This window comes from Podarcis gaigeae (genome assembly GCF_964106915.1).
Source record: "Podarcis gaigeae genome assembly, chromosome: 3".
Taxonomy (NCBI): domain Eukaryota; kingdom Metazoa; phylum Chordata; class Lepidosauria; order Squamata; family Lacertidae; genus Podarcis; species Podarcis gaigeae.
Window position 1 is genome coordinate 119,827,896 of NC_139680.1, and position 19,119 is coordinate 119,847,014.

At 46.2% G+C, this 19,119-nt stretch overlaps 1 protein-coding gene across 7 annotated transcripts in view; it reads right to left on the reverse strand.

Moving 5' to 3' along the window:
• PTK2B (protein tyrosine kinase 2 beta) overlaps positions 1-12,483 on the reverse strand; it is a 127,477-nt gene extending 114,994 nt beyond the window's left edge. For 2 of the 7 annotated variants that reach the window (XM_083733119.1, XM_083733116.1), the window contains exons 1-2: positions 12,281-12,481; positions 7,477-7,557 (exon numbers count right to left, since the gene is read on the reverse strand). In XM_083733119.1, the coding sequence (XP_083589245.1) occupies positions 7,477-7,557; positions 12,281-12,377 (178 nt within the window). In that variant the 5' untranslated portion in view covers positions 12,378-12,481. Of the gene's footprint in view, positions 1-7,116; positions 7,197-7,476; positions 7,731-12,280 lie in introns of those variants that run through there. The other 5 variants (XM_083733122.1, XM_083733120.1, XM_083733117.1 and 2 more) reach the window with 4 other exon arrangements.
• Positions 12,484-19,119: the final 6,636 nt, after the last annotated feature.

Genomic DNA, 19,119 nt, shown 5'->3' on the forward strand with positions numbered 1-19,119 from the left:
TAGAATAGCTTTGGAAGTGGATATAGGCTGTAGGGTTAGAAGTAGAAGAGAGGGTATTTTAAAATAGTATTATTTGTAAGTGATAAAATGTGAAGTTATTTTAAGTGTGATAAAAAAACACACAAAGATGGTTAGAAATTATGATATATGCAAACTGCTAAAGATGAAGTAAAATGAAAACCAGATAGGTGGGACTTGGGGAAGCCCACTTAACAATGTTTCAAAAAATAAGGATATGACAAGAATTTGTTCATGTTGTTTGTCTTTTCTGTTTGTGTTTTTTATTTGTGTTATAAAATGAATTTTTTTTTGGAAAAAAATAATGAATTAAGCTGACATTTATACGTCTCTGCTATGTACATCCCTGGCTCTGATGTCAACCTTTGGTACAAAACAGGACATATATTAATATCAGTTCAAGATATACATCGTGCCTCGCTTCCCTCACCACAGGCACGTGCTATAAATATATATATATCACATGCAAAGCGCACAGACTCTCATTTTGTCTTCCTCTGTCTTGCAAAGGAATCAATGCTCAGTCACAGAACACAACGTGCTTCTGTCTCACTGTGACCAAAGACACCTGCGGACAATGAAATTTCACAGGGTCTTGGGCCCAACAACAGGCTAGGCTGGGCTGCGTGTAAGTTTTATTTTATTTATTTTTTTAATCTTATATTTTGGGCAATCTGAAGCATGGTCACACAGACGAATGCCCCAGCCCTTTCAGAAACATGCGTGGAAAGGATTAGGGGATAGGATTTTGACGGAGGGTTCAGTCTGAGCTAATGATAATCCCCAGGGCTCTTTGGAGAAGCCAGCAGACATCTGAGATGCGGTGGGTTTTTGTTTTGTAGCATAGGAATATACCAGATGCTGACAGACTACAAGTCCCATCAGGCTGGGGCTGATGGGAGTTGTAGTCCGTCGTGCACACCCCATTCGGTGCAGCAATAAAACCGCCAGCACTTGTGCAAAGCTAAAAAGCAGAGAAATCACCTTGCCAACAAAGGCCTGTATAGTTAAAGCTATGGTTTTCCCAGTAGTGATGTATGGAAGTGAGAGCTGGACCATCAAGAAGGCTGATCGCCGAAGAATGGATGCTTTTGAATTCTGGTGCTGGAGGAGACTCTTGAGAGTCCCATGGACTGCAAGAAGATCAAACCTATCCATTCTGGAGGAAATCAGCCCTGAGTGCTCACTGGAAGGACAGATCCTGAAGCTGAGGCTCCAGTACTTTGGCCACCTCATGAGAAGAGAAGACTCCCTGGAAAAGACCCTGATGTTGGGAAAGATGGAGGGCACAAGGAGAAGGGGACGACAGAGGATGAGATGGTGGGACAGTGTTCTCGAAGCTGCCAGCATGAGTCTGACCAAACTGCGGGAGGCAGTGGAAGACAGGAGGGCCTGGTGTGTTCTGGTCCAGAGGGCCACGAAGAGTCGGACACGACTAAACATCTAGACAACAACAAGCATGGTTTTGGATTGGATCAGGGGTCTTGTGTTGAGATTCCTGCATTGCTGGGGGTTGGACCAAATGACCCCCTTTTATCATCATCTGAAGGGCCACAGGTCCCCTGCCCTTTGAATCCACAGCCAGGCTACCAGCCCACATGAGAGGCACGTTTCCACATGTGGCAAAGTTCTTTTCCCTTATATATAACCCATTTATGCCTGGGACAGGCTCATTGGTCGCTGCTGACCATTTCAGTCTCTTTCTGTCACTAGATAGATAGATAGATTGGATTAATGCCTCACCTTTTTCCTCTAAGGCAGGCTTCCTCAACCTCAGCCCTCCAGATGTTTTGAGACTACAATTCCCATCATCCCTGACCACTGGTCCTGCTAGCTAGGGATCATGGGAGTTGTAGGCCAAAAAAACATCTGGAGGGCCAAGGTTGAGGAAGCCTGGTTTAGGGAGCTCAAGGTGGCAAACATGGTAATAATAATTATTATTATTAATAATGGAAATATATTGAATAATATATAATAATGGAAATATGAGTCGAGAGTGGATTTCATGCTCTTTATTCAGCTCATAGTGGTGAGGAGGAATGGAGGTTCCCCCAGAAAGTCTGCTTTATATACATTATTTACACAATGGGCCCCATGTGATTGGCTAATTCCGGGATTCTCCTGTAGGCCAATCAGGTTGCGGATTCACTTCCACCTGGAGCTGGATTGGGTGGCTCTTGTGGACCAATCAGACTGCTGCATTCTGAATCCCATTGTTCTAGGACCAATCAGACTACTGCATTCTGAATCCTATTGATCTAGGACAAATCATAGAGTGCTGCATTCTGAACCCTATTGTTCTAGGACCAATCAGACTACTGCATTCTGAATCCTATTGTTCTAGGATCAGTAAGACTGCTGCATTCTGAACCCTATTGTTCTAGGACCAATCAGAATGCTGCCTTTTGGATCCTATTCAACTCAGTCCATCACAATCATAATAATAATAATAATAATAATAATAATAATAATAATAATAATAATACAACAACAACAACAATAATTTATTTATACCCCGCCCATCTGGCTGGGTTTCTCCAGCCACTCTGGGCGGCTTCCAATGCAATATTAAAATAGAATATCCTATTAAACATTAAAAGCTTCCCTAAACAGGGCTGCCTTCAGATGTCTTCTAAAAGTCTGGTAGTTGTTTTTCTCTTTGACATCTGGTGGGAGGGCGTTCCACAGGGCGGGCGCCACCACTGAGAAGGCCCTCTGCCTAGTTCCCTGTAACATGGCTTCTCACAGGGAGGGAACTGCCAGAAGGCCCTCGGCTCTGGACCTCAGCGTCCGGGCAGAACGATGGGGGTGGAGACACTCCTTCATGTATACTGGACTGAGGCCGTTCTCCCTCTCATTTAATCCTCACAACAACCCTGTGAGGTAGCTTAGGCTGAGAGAGGCAGTGAGCGGCTCCCGAGGTCACGCAGCCGAGCTTCGCGGCCACGTGAAGATTTGAACTCTGGTTGCCCAAGTCCTGGTCCAACACTAAGAGCAACTCTCCCCTCTTGTGGCTCTGCAGGTTAGCATTTTAATGCCGAGAATGCCTTGTGGATGTTGCCCGCCCCCCAAAAAAACCCCATGGATAAGGAGTGCCCATCCCAAAATACTCACTTGTTTGGAAGCACCCCTTATCTCACCATATGCTAACCTGCAGAGTTCAAGACTATCTGTGATGAGCATGTTCTATCTCCGCTGACCCTGAACAACAGCTCGCCGGAAGCCACAGGAGGGCTCGTAGTGCTCGAAACCGGCTTGCAGGTTTACCACAGACATCTGGCCAGCAGCTGTGATGTGAGCACAGGCAGCTGGACTAGATGGGCCACTGGTTTGATGCAGGAGCAAAAGGCTCTATTTACGTTCTTGCATTCTTATGCAAAGCAGATGCTCTTCTGCAAATGAGATATGGACCTTCCCCTTAAGTGGTCGACTTGCATCTGGACTGCAATAATAATAATAATAATAATAATAATAATAATAATAATCCCAGCCACTTTGGGCGGCTCCCTATCGAGTGTTAAAAACTATCCAGCATTAAATATTAAAAACTTCCCTAAGCAGGGCTGCCTTCAGATGTCTTTTAAAGATAAGATAGCTACTTATTTCCTTCACATCTGAAGGGAGGGCGGGTACCACCACTGAGAAGGCCCTCTGCCTGGTTCCCTGTAACCTCACTTCTCACAATGAGGGAACCGCCAGAAGGCCCTCGGAGCTGGACCTCAGTGTCCGGGCTAAACGATGGAAGGTGGAGACGCTCCTTCAGATACACTTGCTGTGTAAAGTGCCTTTCGCATAGCTAGCTCATCCCCTGAGTTTGGAACAGGGGAAAAGGGTTCCTGGACAAAGGACCATGGTATGTGGCCCTGGTAAGCCTGGGCAATGAGCAGGGATGATGGCAGTTATGGTCCAGCAATGTCTGAGAGGCACTCTGTTGGCTATCCCTGAAGTGCTCTGCTCGCTGCCAGTGTGGTGTAGTGGTTAAGAGCGGTGGAGTTGTAATCTGGTGAACCGGGTTCGCTTCCCTGCTCCTCCACATGCAGCTGCTGGGTGACCTTGGGCCAGTCACACGTCTCTGAAGTCTCTCAGCCCCACTCACCTCACAGAGTGTTTGTTGTGGGGGAGGAAGGGAAAGGAGAATGTTAGCCACTTTGAGACTCCTGAAGGGGAGTGATAAAGCGGGATATCAAATCCAAACTCCTCCTCCTCCTCTTCTCCTCCTCCTCCTCCTTCTCCTTCTCCTCCTCCTCCTCCTCTCCTTTGGAATCAAGCATTGCCCCAATGCCCGATAATAACGGTTTTGTTCCCCACCCCCCAGGATGTGGAAAAGTACAGTGGTATCTCGGGTTACTGATGCTTCAGGTTACGCATTTTCGGCTGCGCACTGCACCGAACCTGGAAGTACCGGAATGAGTTACTTCCAGGTTTCAGCGCTCATGCATGCGCAGAAGTGCTAAATTGCTCTTTGCACATGCGCAGAAGTGGCCTATCGTGACCCACGCATGCGCAGACATGGCGCTGCGGGTTGTGAACGTGCCTCCCGCACGGATCACGTTCGCAACCCGAGGTTCCACTGTAAAGGGATCAGGTTTCTAGATGCTGCAGGTTTAAAAGCAAAACAAGTGCCATTCCAGAAGACAAAAGGCATGCAGCTCAAGGGGCTGTCACCCTCTGTACCACTGCAAAATCTGATATTTCACTGCCTGGGGTGTGGCTGTGGTGTGAGGATGCAGTTCCAGCTCTTCTTGCGCAGAAGCCACCTCTGTTTTCCCCAGCCCTTTTACTATCCCACCTCTCAAACATCAACAAATAATATTTCCCAAATCTGCAAACAAAAAACCAACCCACTGTTCTGCACGCATGGCTGTGCAACCAAGTAGAAGGCAGGCCATTAAGGATAAATTAACGTCAGTGAGAAATGTGTCGCTTCAGGATCAGATTGCTGCATTGCACTCTGTGTGGTGCTTCCCTTGCGCTCAATCCAGAAGTTGCAGCACTGTTGCCTACAGGAGGGAGACCCTGTCGGAATACAACACCTGCGCTTGGAGACCTGCGCCGGTTGCCCAGTTGCTGCCGGGCAAAGTTCAAGGTGCTACTATTAGTATATAAAGCCCTTAACTGCTTGGAGCCAGTTTCATTGCAGGATTGCATAACCCATATAGGCCCACTCAACTCAATGTGACCCACAGAACTGGCACCATTCCAGGTGCCGCGCAATATTTGATCCATGTTGGTAAGAAATTCATCTTTTAGTGAGTGTGGCATTACCGAAACTCTGGAACTCACCATCTACAAATGCCTTCACTGTATTCTTTCCAGTGCCTGCTTAAAACATTTCTAGTTACAGGTACCTGTACGTAGCCGTGTTGGTCTGCCGTAGCTGAAACAAAATAATAAAATTCATTCCAGTAGTATCTTAGAGACCAAGTAAGTTTGTTATTGGTATGAGCTTTCGTGTGCATGCACACTTCTTCAGATACATGCATGCACACGAAAGCTCGTACCAATAACAAACTTACTTGGTCTCTAAGGTGCTACTGGAAGGAATTTTATTATTTTGTTAAAATGTTTCTGTTTAGGAAAGCCTATCCAAAGATGTAGAAGCTGCACATGTGCTATCTCTTCTCAGCTATTGTTGATTTTGATCATCTTTTGAATGTTTTTACATACTTGGCTTTAACTATTTTTTAACAAAAAATGTTTTATTCTATATTTCTGTACACTGCTTAGCCCCCCCCCCACAAATAAGATACAAATCTACTTAAATAAATAAATGATTTTTTAAAATCTGTCTGTCGCAGCATAAACAACCAAGAATCTTGTGGCACCACCTTAAAAGCTAATCATTTCATGGTTAGGAAAGAGCCTACTTCACTAGGCTGGCCCGTGAAAGCTGTTGCCACGGGAAAATTTCATTTAGTCTTTAAAATGTGTCACAACATATTGAAATTAAGATTTGTTTTTCAATGTATTTGATAGCTTTGTTTTTTCCTGGAATCAAGAGAGTTATAATTACATTGGAGGGAGTCTGGGTACTTCTGTTAAATGATGGATCAGTTGCATATGTTTATCTATGCAGCTGTAATTTTCATTATACTTAAGTGCCACAAGACTCTTATCTTCGCCTAAAAGTTTCATTCTGATATGATAAAGCGGGGCCTGTTCCTGGGAGGTCCAGTGCAGTTTGGGGCCTGATCCAGAGAGGCCCAGCACACACACACACACACACACACACACACTTCTACTTAGGGCAGTGCAGTCAGCCAAGCCTTGGAAAACCCCGTGCCACCCTAGAGAAACAAAGCCATCAGCCACAAATCTGTCACCAGTGCCTCTCTGTTTCTGGCTAGGAGATGCTCTGTTGCTTAAGTTGTTTCCTGCAAACCTCCAAAGCAACTGCTCTGATTAAAGAAATTAAATGAAGTCTAAATTTCTACCAGCTCAAAAAAACAACAACACAACAACAACCAGCTTTGAGGAAACACAGATACTGCTGAAAACAATTAGACCCATCGCAAGAGCTGTCCTCCTTGGTGAGCCTGCAGGTTAACTAAGGAGCAGTTTTTTTGCATTCTTCATTCTAGTGATACAATTTAAGATCCTTTCCACATGAGAGAATTGTAACCCAACACCACACACACACGCACATTGTCTGTGCTTTCCCAGAAGCGCACCTGGGCTGAAGCCATGTGATGAAAACAAAGGCGCCAAGACATCGCAACTTTCGCGCAAAAACCCGCACAGCTCTTGAGAGCGCTCGCTTGAATGTGCAGCCTGCGACATCTCCCAACATCGTTCCTAACAGCCGGCAGCGCTTGGGTTTCGGGTTGAAGCCTGACTGGCAAGCCAGAACACGCAGCGGCCCATGAGGCAGGAGACTTTGGAGGGAGGAACCTTGAAATATGTGCCCCACGGCAGCAACCACTGTTCCTCGCCCAGCCGGCCACCTCTCCCTTCGGATCCCCACGCTGCCTGTTTCTCTTAGCAGCCAGGCTGGGCCTGAAGAAAGGGGAGCCTGGCATATCAAGGCACGAGCACATGGGGGTGGACAGACAGCTGGAAACCACCCTTGCCACTGCCCCTGACTGTTTTGCCTCCTACCTTTCTGCCCACCTTGGAAGCCAGGGCTGTCTGGAGGGTCCCAAAGCACCGTTGCCTCTCACGCGAGGGTCCCGCTTCTCCTGGGCACGGGGGGCAAGAGGTCAGGGCCGCAACAGCTGCCTGGTTGTCCCTGTAGGCCCCATTCACCAAGCGCACCCTCCTTCCCCTCTCCTACTTCCTGGTTGCGCCTGCCCTGAAGCTATGTGCGAGTGTGTCAGACCTTCCCCAGCCGACTGCCAAAGCTGTAATATTCCTCCAAGCATGCAGGGAACCTGCCTTGGCAAGCAAAGCAAAGGCTTCTCCCCCCACCCTTTCTTTTCGCAACAGCTCTCTTGTTCGAAAAAGGTCGGGGAGACTCACCTGAGGTAGATCCGGGCTGATCTTTTTGCAGTTGGCTCTCTCTCTCTCTCTCTCTCTCTGCCTTCCAGGGAGATTTTCCTCCTACGAACCAGAGCAGGTGAACAGAACTTTTGAGCTGGCTGCCTAGGCAAATTGCTTGAGCTGAGTGGGAGGGATGATTCGGTCTGGCGGTGTGTTTTTCCTTCTCTCCCCCTCACTTTTTTCTTTCTTTCTTTTTCTGGTTTCTTTTTTGTACATCTAACCACTCCCCTATTTCTGTCTGCCCACTTCCTTAAAGAGCTCAGGGGAGGAGGAGTGTGTCTGAAACCAGGGCATGAATATTCTACAAGTGGGGACTACTTCCGTCATAACGGCAAGCAGACAAAACAAAAATCTTGGGTCTGCCTGTCCCAGAAAAGAAGGGAGATGTGGCCTGTGATGGGTTCTCTTTCGTGGAAGCAGCTTCTGTGGGTGCAGCAGCGTGAAAGCTTTCGGGTCACACAAGAGTCTGCCAGCTACCAGATAAAGAATTCTGCGTAATACTGATGTTTGCACATTCTAACGGCAATAGGACAGTACCTTTGAACAGATCTCCTAGCAGCGACCCAAATTTAAATATTAAGCAAAACCAAAACCAAACCCTAGCAGTTTTTTTTTAAAAAAAGAATAGAGTTTCATTCTGAGCTAACATCTTCCAACCCTGACAATGGGTGGAGCAGGTATTCTGATTAAGTACTTGCAAAATAAGTGTGCCCCGTTCTCAGGACTGGAACAGAAGGAAAGCTTGGCTGCTGCACCAGACCAACGGCCCATTATTTATTTTATTTATATTGTATTTATTAAATTTCTATACTGCTCCTCATCCAAGGATCACAGGGCACTTTGCAATATAAAAACACAAGAACACTTATACCATCTAGCTTGCCACTCTCTTTTCACAGTGGCCAACCAGGAGCTTAGTTGCAGAGGAAAAAAGAATGCTTTAACGGTTTTCAAAATGAATCAGATGCTGATGGAAACCTGCTCTTCTTCTTTTTTTGAAAAACATGAAGGTTTAGAATGTTGACTCAGGAAAGAAGAGCGAGGTGCCTGGGCCAGTTTGTTTGGGTTTTCTTCTTTGCAGAAAAGTAGGCTCAAGGCCGTCAGACTCCTTGTGGTTTTAGCTGCACGACTTTTGAGAAAAGGCAATAGTTCAATGGTGGAGGATCTTTTTGGCATGCAAAAGGTCCTGGGTTCAAACTTCTGCCTGATACCCCTGAAAGTCACTGAGCTGGATGGATCAGGGGGTCTCACTTCCTATATTCCTACGTGTTGGGCTCCAGCCTTCAACCAACAAGAAACTGGTGGGTTCTGTGTCTTGAAAGTGCTAGAAATGAACAGTTTTTATCTCCCTGCCTCCACTACCCCTCAGTTGCCAGCTTCACACCTAGACCAGCTCTGGGCACCGTGCTCAAATCCAAAGGACGCCAACTTGACAGCAGGATTTTTTTGGGAAGCCTAGAGTGGGAGATGAGGCTCTCTGCCTTGCAAGTTAGATGTTCCAGCTGGCCAGAAGGGCAAATGGGTCAAGGGTTTGAGCTGGTGTGTTTTCTCCAAAGGGCTTTGGTGGAATAACAGAGCCTGTTCCCCATAGGTTTTGCCATGTTATGCTGGATCTGTAACTAGGTCTAAAAGGGAGCATTGACATTGCAAAAATCTCCCCTGCAGCTTGGCTTTTAGAGAACTCGTGTAAGCGAACCAAGCCACATAGGGCAGGGGAGTTCTGCTGAATCCAGCCTCTTCTTCGGAGCAGGTAACAGGCAAAGCCGGGAAACGCAGAGACTGCAAACAGCAGCTTCTCTTCCCCCACATCACAGCCGTCTGGTGACAACCAGCCTCTGGGACCCAATGGAACAAAAAAGTCGGTTTGCAGCATTTTCCTTTTCCCCCTCCAAGACCTCGAGAAACCTCTGAGCAAAGCTCTGCACATCACCACTTCCTCCTCCAAAAAGGCAAAACTAGGAAATATTGAAGAATGCTACCCAGCAACCCTAGAGCACTGGGGCAGGGAAGCGTTTATTCTCATTTCCCGTCACTTAAAAGCATGAACTTACTTTTTAAAAGGGTTCCCGTCCGTCTTTCAAACAAGCCACTGTTCCAAGTGATGCCTATGGAAGGAGGCAGGTGGAATTCTGAGGGACGTGATGGGGGACTTGGAAAGATTTCAGAGTTAAAAATAACAGCACAGAGAACACCCACACACCCACAGGTTCTTGTGCATGTGCTGCCACCACGTGGCCCTGGAGGGTAGATTCTGCGAATGAGAAAATGTGCATACTTACATGAGAAGGCACCTTCCTGAATCCAAAAACCAAAGCCTCATTCTCAATGCATCAGGCTGCAAGTGGGACAAGGGGGTTTGTGTGACTGAATGCAATTCCTTTCAAAATGATTATGATGATACTGACACGTCCCTGCAGTTAGAAAGCTAGCTTCTCAGGGACAATGGTACTAGCCTCGCCATCACCCTGATATGCTAGTTTTCTGCATATCATACTGTTTCATATGGAAGGACGTCCCATCGTGTAAGCCTCTACTGGCTGTCTGAAGTGGCACAGTCCATGTCCCCCCATAAATCTGAACAGAAGAGCGGTGATTCTTGAATGATTTGCACCCACCAGGATGTTCCTCTTCAAGGTGGTCCATTTGTGCAGTTGGATGTCCGCAGATATCTTGCACGGTTCAGTGTGTCAAAGGCAAAAAGCACCCTGGGATCGCCAAAATAACGTAAAGGAAATTTAGCTGTCAGTTCCCCTTCTGAGATACATGCAGAGGGTTCAGCAAGTCAATATATCCCAGAGTCTGGACCATTCTACATTGTCTCTACGAAGCTGTTACTAGAATTCTTCTCAGCTCAGGAGAGTTCTGACTGCACTCCAGGCTGTCAAAACTCTTTTTGGCCCAACTTCTCAGCCACACTAGTCACTTCCTTCTAGTCGCTTCCTTCAAATCTTCATCAGGGTCAAACTTTCCATCTTGGGGTTTTTGGGTCAAGGGTCTGGATATCAAGCCTTATGAGGAACGGTTGAAGGAACTGGGTATGTGTAGCCTGGAAAAGAGGAGACTGAGAGGCAGTGGCAAAGCAAGTCGATTGGGCGCCTGGGACGACGTGCGTGCCCTGTGCCCAGGGGCGGGGCAAGCCGGGGCTGGACGCTCCGCAGGGCCTCCAAGGAGCCTGCCTGCCTCCTCCCACTCAGTTGCACTATAATAATAATTAAAAAATAATAATAATAATTTATTATTTCTACCCCGCCCATCTGGCTGGGTTTCCGCAGCCACTCTGGGCAGCTTCCAACAAAACACTAAAATACAAGAACCTATTAAACATTAAAAGCTTCCCTAAGCAGGGCTGCCTTCAGATGTCTTCTAAAAGTTTGGTAGTTATTTTTCTCTTTGACATCCGGTGGGAGAGCATTGCACAGGGTGGGCGCCACCACCAAGAAGGCCCTCTGCCTGTTTCCCTGTAACCTCACTTCTCACAATGAGGGAACTGCCAGAAGGCCCTCGGCGCTGGATCTCAGTCTCCGGGCTGGATGCTGGGGGTGGAGACGCTCCTTCAGGTATACAGGACCGAGGCCGTTTAGAGGTTTAAAGATCAGCACCAACACTTTGAATTGTGCTCGGAAACGTACTGGGAGCCAGTGTAGGTCTTTCAGGACTGGTGTTATGTGGTCTCGGCGGCCGCTCCCAGTCACCAGTGTGGCTGCCACATTCTGGATTAATTGCAGTTTCCGGGTCACCTTCAAAGGTAGCCCCACATAGAAAGCATTGCAGTAGTCTAAGCGGGAGATAACCAGAGCATGCACCACTCTGGCAAGACAGTCCACAGGCAGGTAGGGTCTCTGCCTGGGTACCAGATGGAGCTGGGAGACAGCTGCCGTGGACACAGAATTGACCTCCATGGACAGCTGTGAGTCCAAAATGACTCCCAGGCTGCGCACCTGGTCCTTCAGGGCACAGATACCCTGTTAATATATGTATCCTGTTAATGTATATATAATTATCAGCAAAGCATGAAACTCTTAATCTCAGGATCATTGGTTCGAGCCCCACATTGGGGTTGGACTAGATGACTCTTGGGTCCCTTCCAACTCTACAATTCTATGATTTTATGAAAACCAATATTCATTTCATTGTCCTGCAAAAAAATCTACAGAACTCAAGCAACCTCCAGCAAGATCAGTGGCAAATGTGGTTATCCACATTTATTTCCTTGGTTTCTGTCCTTGCTCCTAAATTTGTCCTTGCATACTTACATGTGGCCTCCTCTTATTATCAAGAACCCTCTGTATTTTTCAGTTACAGATAGGTAGCCGTGTTGGTCTGCCATAGTCAAAACAAAAAAAATTCCTTCCAGTAGCACCTTAAAGACCAACTAAGTCAGTTCTTGGTATGAGCTTTCGTGTGCATGCACACTTCTTCAGATACACATGCACGCGAAAGCTCATACCAAGAACTGACTTAGTTGGTCTTTAAGGTGCTACTGGAAGGAATTTTTCCTCTGTATTTTGTCTATCTTTGCTAACCAACGGTTATTTGGGGTCGATATGGCTCTTGAGTACAACTTACTCACTCAGGCTCTTATCACAGCGCTCTCTAAATGTGCCATGGGTCAAGTTCTGTTTTGCCATCTGCCTTTGCACACAAGGGAGGCTTCCTTGCTTATATTATCTGGAACGATCTGCTTTTGGGCTGACAGTTAAATGATGCCCAGGGAAGTGAATTATTTGGGAAAAGCCATGGGGGTGTGGTTAATGCAAAACTGGGCCAAAACAAACAAGATGAATTTTAACAGGGAGAAATGTAAAGTATTGCACTTGGGCAAAAAAAAAATGAGAGGCACAAATACAAGATGGGTGACACCTGGCTTGAGAGCAGTACATGTGAAAAGGATCTAGGAGTCTTGGTTGACCACAAACTTGACATGAGCCAACAGTGTGACGCGGCAGCTAAAAAAGCCAATGCAATTCTGGGCTGCATCAATAGGAGTATAGCATCTAGATCAAGGGAAGTAATAGTGCCACTGTATTCTGCTCTGGTCAGACCTCACCTGGAGTAGTGTGTCCAGTTCTGGGCACCACAGTTCAAGAAGGACACTGACAAACTGGAACGTGTCCAGAGGAGGGCAACCAAAATGGTCAAAGGACTGGAAACGATGCCTTATGAGGAACGGCTAAGGGAGCTGGGCATGTTTAGCCTGGAGAAGAGGAGGTTAAGGGGTGATATGATAGCCATGTTCAAATATATAAAAGGATGTCACATAGAGGAGGGAGAAAGGTTGTTTTCTGCTGCTCCAGAGAAGCGGACACGGAGCAATGGATCCAAACTACAAGAAAGAAGATTCCACCTAAACATAGGAAGAACTTCCTGACAGTAAGAGCTGTTCGACAGTGGAATTTGCTGCCCAGGAGTGTGGTGGAGTCTCCTTCTTTGGAGGTCTTTAAGCAGAGGCTTGACAACCATATGTCAGGAGTGCTCTGATGGTGTTTCCTGCTTGGCAGGGGGTTGGACTCAATGGCCCTTGTGGTCTCTTCCAACTCTATGATTCTATTCTATGATTCTATGACTACAGTTCCCACCAGCTCCTGTATCATATGGCTGTGCTGGCTAGAATTACAGTCCAGAACAGCTGGAGGGAGATTGGGGAATGCTGGGTTAGAATCAGGCTACTTCATAAAGGGAAGGAGGGTACTCTTTACCGTATGTGGTGGACATGTGCAGTGGTAAAAGCTTTCTGGGAAATGATATATGATGAGTTAAAGAAAATGTTTAAGAATCCATTTGTCAAAAAACAGAAGCTTTTTGTTAGGTATACAGTCACACCTCGGGTTAAAGTAGCTTCAGGATGAGCATTTTCAGGTTGTATTCCGCAGCGACCCGGAAGAAACGCAATGGGTTACTTCCTGGCTTCGCCGCTCGCGCATGAGCAGATGCTCAAAATGACATCACGCGCATGCGCAAACATGGCGAATCATGACACTGCTCTTGTGTTTCACATCCCACATTCCCAGCATCAGGGTATTTTCCAGGGAGTCTTCTCTTCTCATGAGGTGGCCAAAGTCTTGGAGCCTCAGCTTCAGGATCTGTCCTTCCCGTGAGCACTCAGGGCTGATTTCCTTCAGAATGGAGAGGTTTGTTCTTCTTGCAGTCCATGGGACTCTCAAGAGTCTCCTCCAGCACCATAACTGCCAGCCAATTTCAAGCTGATTATCCCAAGCTGGAATTCTACGAAGGGAGTGTGGAGGAGCACAGAAAGGATAATAAGAACCAAGTAAACTGTCTATGAAAATGATGTATAGATGGTATATACCACCGGTTAAATTGGCAAAAATGTATAAAAATGAAAAGAAAGAGTGTTGGAGGTGTGACGTGGAAGGTACGTTTTACCATATGTGGTGGGATTGCAAAAAGGTAAAAGTCTACTGGGAAATGATATATAATGAGTTGAAGAAAATGTTGAAAATAACCCAGAAGCCTTTCTACTAGACATTTTAGGTCAAGATATACTGGAAAAAAAGAGGACTCTATTTATGTATGCCACTACAGCTGCAAGAATGCTGACTGCACAAAATTGGAAGACGGGAGAAATACCAACTAAAGAACAATGGAAAGAGAAGTTGATGAACTATGCAGTTGGCAAAAATGACAGTCAGACTACGAGAAAAAGACAACAGTGACTTTGAAAAAGAATGGGAACCATTTATATTATATCTGCAGAAACAAAGAAGGTCTATAGACTTGACAGCAGGATTTAAATAAACATTCACATCATTAGGATTAGAAAATGTGTAGAAGATAGGGAAATAATATGGTGGACTTATTTTTATGTTTTTAGGTTAGATGTTATTGTATAAGTATACTATTAGTATTTTTTCTTTTAGGAGGTAGCAAGGTGGGTGAATTTTGAATTCTGGTGCTGGAGGAGACTCTGGAGAGTCCCATGGACTGCAAGAAGATCAAACCTCTCCATTCTGAAGGAAATCAGCCCTGAGTGCTCACTGGAAGGACAGATCCTGAAGCTGAGGCTCCAATACTTTGGCCACCTCATGAGAAGACTCGACGCCTTGGAAAAGACCCTGATGCTGGGAAAGATGGAGGGCCCAAGGAGAAGGGGACGGCAGAGGACGAGATGGTGGGACAGTGTTCTCGAAGCGACCAGCATGAGTTTGACCAAACTGCGGGAGGCAGTGGAAGACAGGAGTGCCTGGCGTGCTCTGGTCCAGGGGGTCACGAAGAGTCGGAAACGACTAAACAACAAGAAGGTGGGTGAAAGGAAAAGCAAACCATAAGCGGAAGTTGGGGGGAGCCCTGGAGGGGAGGGAGGAAGGAATACACAGTAAATGTTAAGAATCTGAGATGGATGCAATGAATGAAAAAGAAAACTGAATAAAAATAATTTTTTTTAAAAAAGAACCGATTAAACTCTGACCCATCCCACCTGCCTTTCATGGCAAGCTTCTCAGAGCCCACAGGGAGGTTCAGGCGGTGAGTCTGTGACAGCCTCCTAACTCATCTCCTCATCCTGGTGAGGTATGTAGGTCAGTAGTATGAAGCTCTGTTTATGGATGGAAAACTGGAGTGACAGGGACATCTTTGGGCGGTTACTGTTCACGCACAATGTTTACCTTGCCCTAGAGCTTCTTTCTCTGCCTGTCTCTCGCTGTTTATTTATGCAGGCGTGTGATTGTTCTCAGTGCAGAATAGAAAGCTGAGGAGAGGCAGCTGTTGGTGTGAATGGCAATCCTGCCTTGCCTGGTTAGAGGAACGTGGGGACCTTATTTTTTTACTTTTTTTTTTTTATAAGATATTTATTAGAATTTTCAATGTTAATACAATAAAAATCAAAAAAAAAAAAGAAAAAAGAAAACAAAAATAGAAAAATACAAATAATTAAAAACACGCAAATTCTCCATAACTTATTTTCCTTTAACTTACTCCCAGACCTCCTCATACCTCCCTTTTTTGTATTCCAATTCAAATTGTATGTTCAGCAAATCCTTATCAATAAACTTTAACCTACTTCTAAACCTTTTTTCCATATTCTCTTAATACATTACAGCTGGAAACCACTTAATTTCTATCCGACATCATTCTAACAAAAAAAATTCCTTCCAGTAGCACCTTAAAGACCAACTAAGTCAGTTCTTGGTGTGAGCTTTCGTGTGCATGCACACTTCTTCAGATACCTGAAGAAGTGGTATCTGAAGGTGGTATCTGAAGAAGTGTGTATGCACACGAAAGCTCATACCAAGAACTGACTTAGTTGGTCTTTAAGGTGCTACTGGAAGGAATTTTTTTTGTTTTGACTATGGCAGACCAACACGGCTACCTATCTGTAATCATTCTAACATTCATTGATTTTGCAATATTTCTGTAAATAGTCTTTGAATTTCTTCCAATCTTCTTCCACCAACTCTTCTCCCTGGTCTCGGATTCTGCCAGTCATCTCAGCCAATTCCATGTAGTCCATCACCTTCATCTGCCACTCTTCCAGGGTGGGTAGATCCTGTGTCTTCCAATACTTTGCAATGAGTATTCTTGCTGCTGTTGTAGCATACATAAAGAAAGTTCTATCCTTCTTTAGCACCAATTGGCCGACGTGGGGACCTTAAAGACTTGGTTTGGATCAGATCACAGAATTGTAAAATTTTAAGGGACCCCTGAGGGCCATCTAGTCCAACCCTTTGCAACATAGGAATTGAGGCTGTTGCTCAGCAGCAGAAGACTCAGATTTAGTCCCGACCTAAAAGGACTCCCCAGGATCACAGATAGGAAACACCCCTTCCGTTCCTGGCACCTCAGAGGGCCCCACCAGTACAAAACCCTTGACCAATGGCTTGACTCATCCTAATGCAATTTCATGGGACGCAGGTGGCGCTGTGGGTTCAACCCCAGAGCCTAGGACTTGCCGATCAGAAGGTTGGTGGTTCGAATCCCTGCGACAGGGTGAGCTCCCGTTGCTCGGTCCCTGCTCCTGCCAACCTAGCAGTTCGAAAGCACGTCAAAGTGCAAGTAGATAAATAGGTACCACTCCAGCGGGAAGGTAAACGGCGTTTCTGTGTGCTGCTCTGGTTCGCCAGAAGCGGCTTAGTTCTGCTGGCCACATGACCCGGAAGCTGTATGCCGGCTCCCTCGGCCAATAAAGCGAGATGAGCGCTGCAACCCCAGAGTCAGCCATGACTGGACCTAATGGTCAGGGGTCCCTTTACCTTTAATACAATTTCATATAGAAATGTGTGTACATTTTCATTGCCAACTGATATATGCAGCAACAGCAAGAAAATTTTACGATGGGTTTTACAAATGCCACTTGCAAGAATTTTTAAGCTTCTCTCCAACTGTTGGTGTGCATGTGTGAAATACCAGTTAAATGCCCTCGTCTCGAGCTTTTTAATGGGTAGGGCCACGAAGATGAATTTACAATTATATGTCAAGTTTCCTGCATTATTCGTGTCACCTTTAAACAGGTGTGTCCTATCCAAAGTGGGTTTCTTTAGTCCTTTGCCCACCAGTTTTCAAATAGCTGCACACATTCAGGAACGTATCTCGCAACTGCATACACTTTTTAAACCTCCCTTCCTGGCACTCACAGCTCTGTCCTCCAGCGCTTTGCTGCTGCTCTCCGCTGTCCAGAATCTGCCACCTGAGGCAGTCTGCCTGATGACAGGGCCGGCTCTCATGGTCTGGCTGCTCCATATGACATTTGGGGGGGTGGTTAATACGACATGTCCCTTCGCTGCTCTCCTTCACTGCACTCCCCTCTGATCTTGCCAACTTCACTTGAGAATGGAAGGAACAGAACACTGAAAAAAACAGTACAGTGGTACCTTGGTTCTCAAACTTAATCTGTTCCAGAAGTCTGTTTCAAAACCAAAGCGTTCCAAAACCAAGGCATGCTTTCCCATAGAAAGTAATGCAAAATGGATTAAGCCATTCCAGACTTTTAAAAGCAACCCCTAAAACAGCAATTTAACATGAATTTTACTATCTAACAAGACCACTGATCCATAAAATGAAAGCAAGAAACAATGTATAGTCATACCTCGGGTTACAGATGCTTCGGATTATGTGATTTTGGGTTGCGCACTGTGCCGAACCCAGAAGTACCGCAACGGGTTACTTCTGGGTTTCGGCGCTTGCGCATGCACAGAAGAGCTAAATCACACTTTGCGCATGCACAGAAGTGCCAAATCGCGGCGCTGCGGGTTGTGAACGTGCTTCCTGCACGGATCACGTTCGGAACCCGAACAGCCATTGTACTGCAGTCGCACAATCAATCAATCAATCAATCAGTAGCTGAACTGGGTTCCACACAAAACAAAAAAGAGCCACCAAAACAAAAACACAAAATAAACAGCAAAAACAGACAGACCTCAGTGAACACTCAAAATGGAAGTGTGGCACTCAAAACAGAGCACGTTCAGCTTCAGAAAAAAAATATCACAAACCGGAACGCTTACTTGCAGGTTTGCAGTGTTTGGTTTCCAAGTTGTTTGAATACCAAGGCATTTCAGAACCAAGGTGCCACTGTACTGGCATTTAGGGTATGTCCCTTGACAGTTTGGGCTTTAAAGGAAGGACCCCTGAACATTAGGTCCAGTCGCTGACGACTCTGGGGTTGCCCGCTCATCTCGTTTTACTGGCCGAGGGAGCCGGCGTACAGCTTCTGGGTCATGTGGCCAGCAGGACTAAGCCACTTCTGGTGAACCAGAGCAGCGCATGGAAATGCTGTTTACCTTCCTGCCAGAGTGGTACCTATTTATCTACTTGCACTTTGACGTGCTTTCGAACGGCTAGGTTGGCAGGAGCAGGGACCGAGCAACGGGAGCTCACCCTGTCGCGGGGATTCGAACCGCTGACCTTCTGATCAGCAAGTCCTAGGCTCTGTGGTTTAACCCACAGCGCCACACACGCCCTAACAGGTTAGGCATTAAGTAACATTAAATAAGAGTAGTGACACACGCAAGTCTAGGCAGTGTGCATGGAGGTTCATGGGCTGCTGAGATGACAAAACGCACCCACCTCACCGGCCTCACAGATGCGGTTCAAAGGAAAGCAGAGGAACATGTTTGGCACCAGCTTGGCAGCAAAAGTTGCCGAAAGGAGGAGTACAAGGCACCATCCAGCCCCGAAGGGCCTTCTGGCAGTTCCCTCACTGCGAGAAGTGAGGTTACAAAGAACCAGGCAGAAGACTTTCTCCATGGCAACTACCCTGAGGATATCCCATCAGATGTCAAGGAGATAAGTTAACAATACAACCTTTAGATGACACCTGAAGGCAGCCGTGTAAAGGGATGTTTTTAATGTTTTAGCATGTTTTTGTATATGCTGGAAGCCGCCTAGAATGGCTGGGGCCAAGTCAGATGGGCGGGATACAAATAATAAAATAATAATAATTAAAAGCCTCCCTGGAATCAAGGCCCGTATAGTTAAAGCTATGGTTTTCCCAGTAGTGATGTATGGAAGTGAGAGCTGGACCATCGAGAAGGCTGATCGCCAAAGAATTGATGCTTTTGAATTCTGGTACTGGAGGAGACTCTTGAGAGTCCCATGGACTGCAAGAAGATCTAACCTCTCCATTCTGAAGGAAATCAGTCCTGAGTGCTCACTGGAAGGACAGATCCT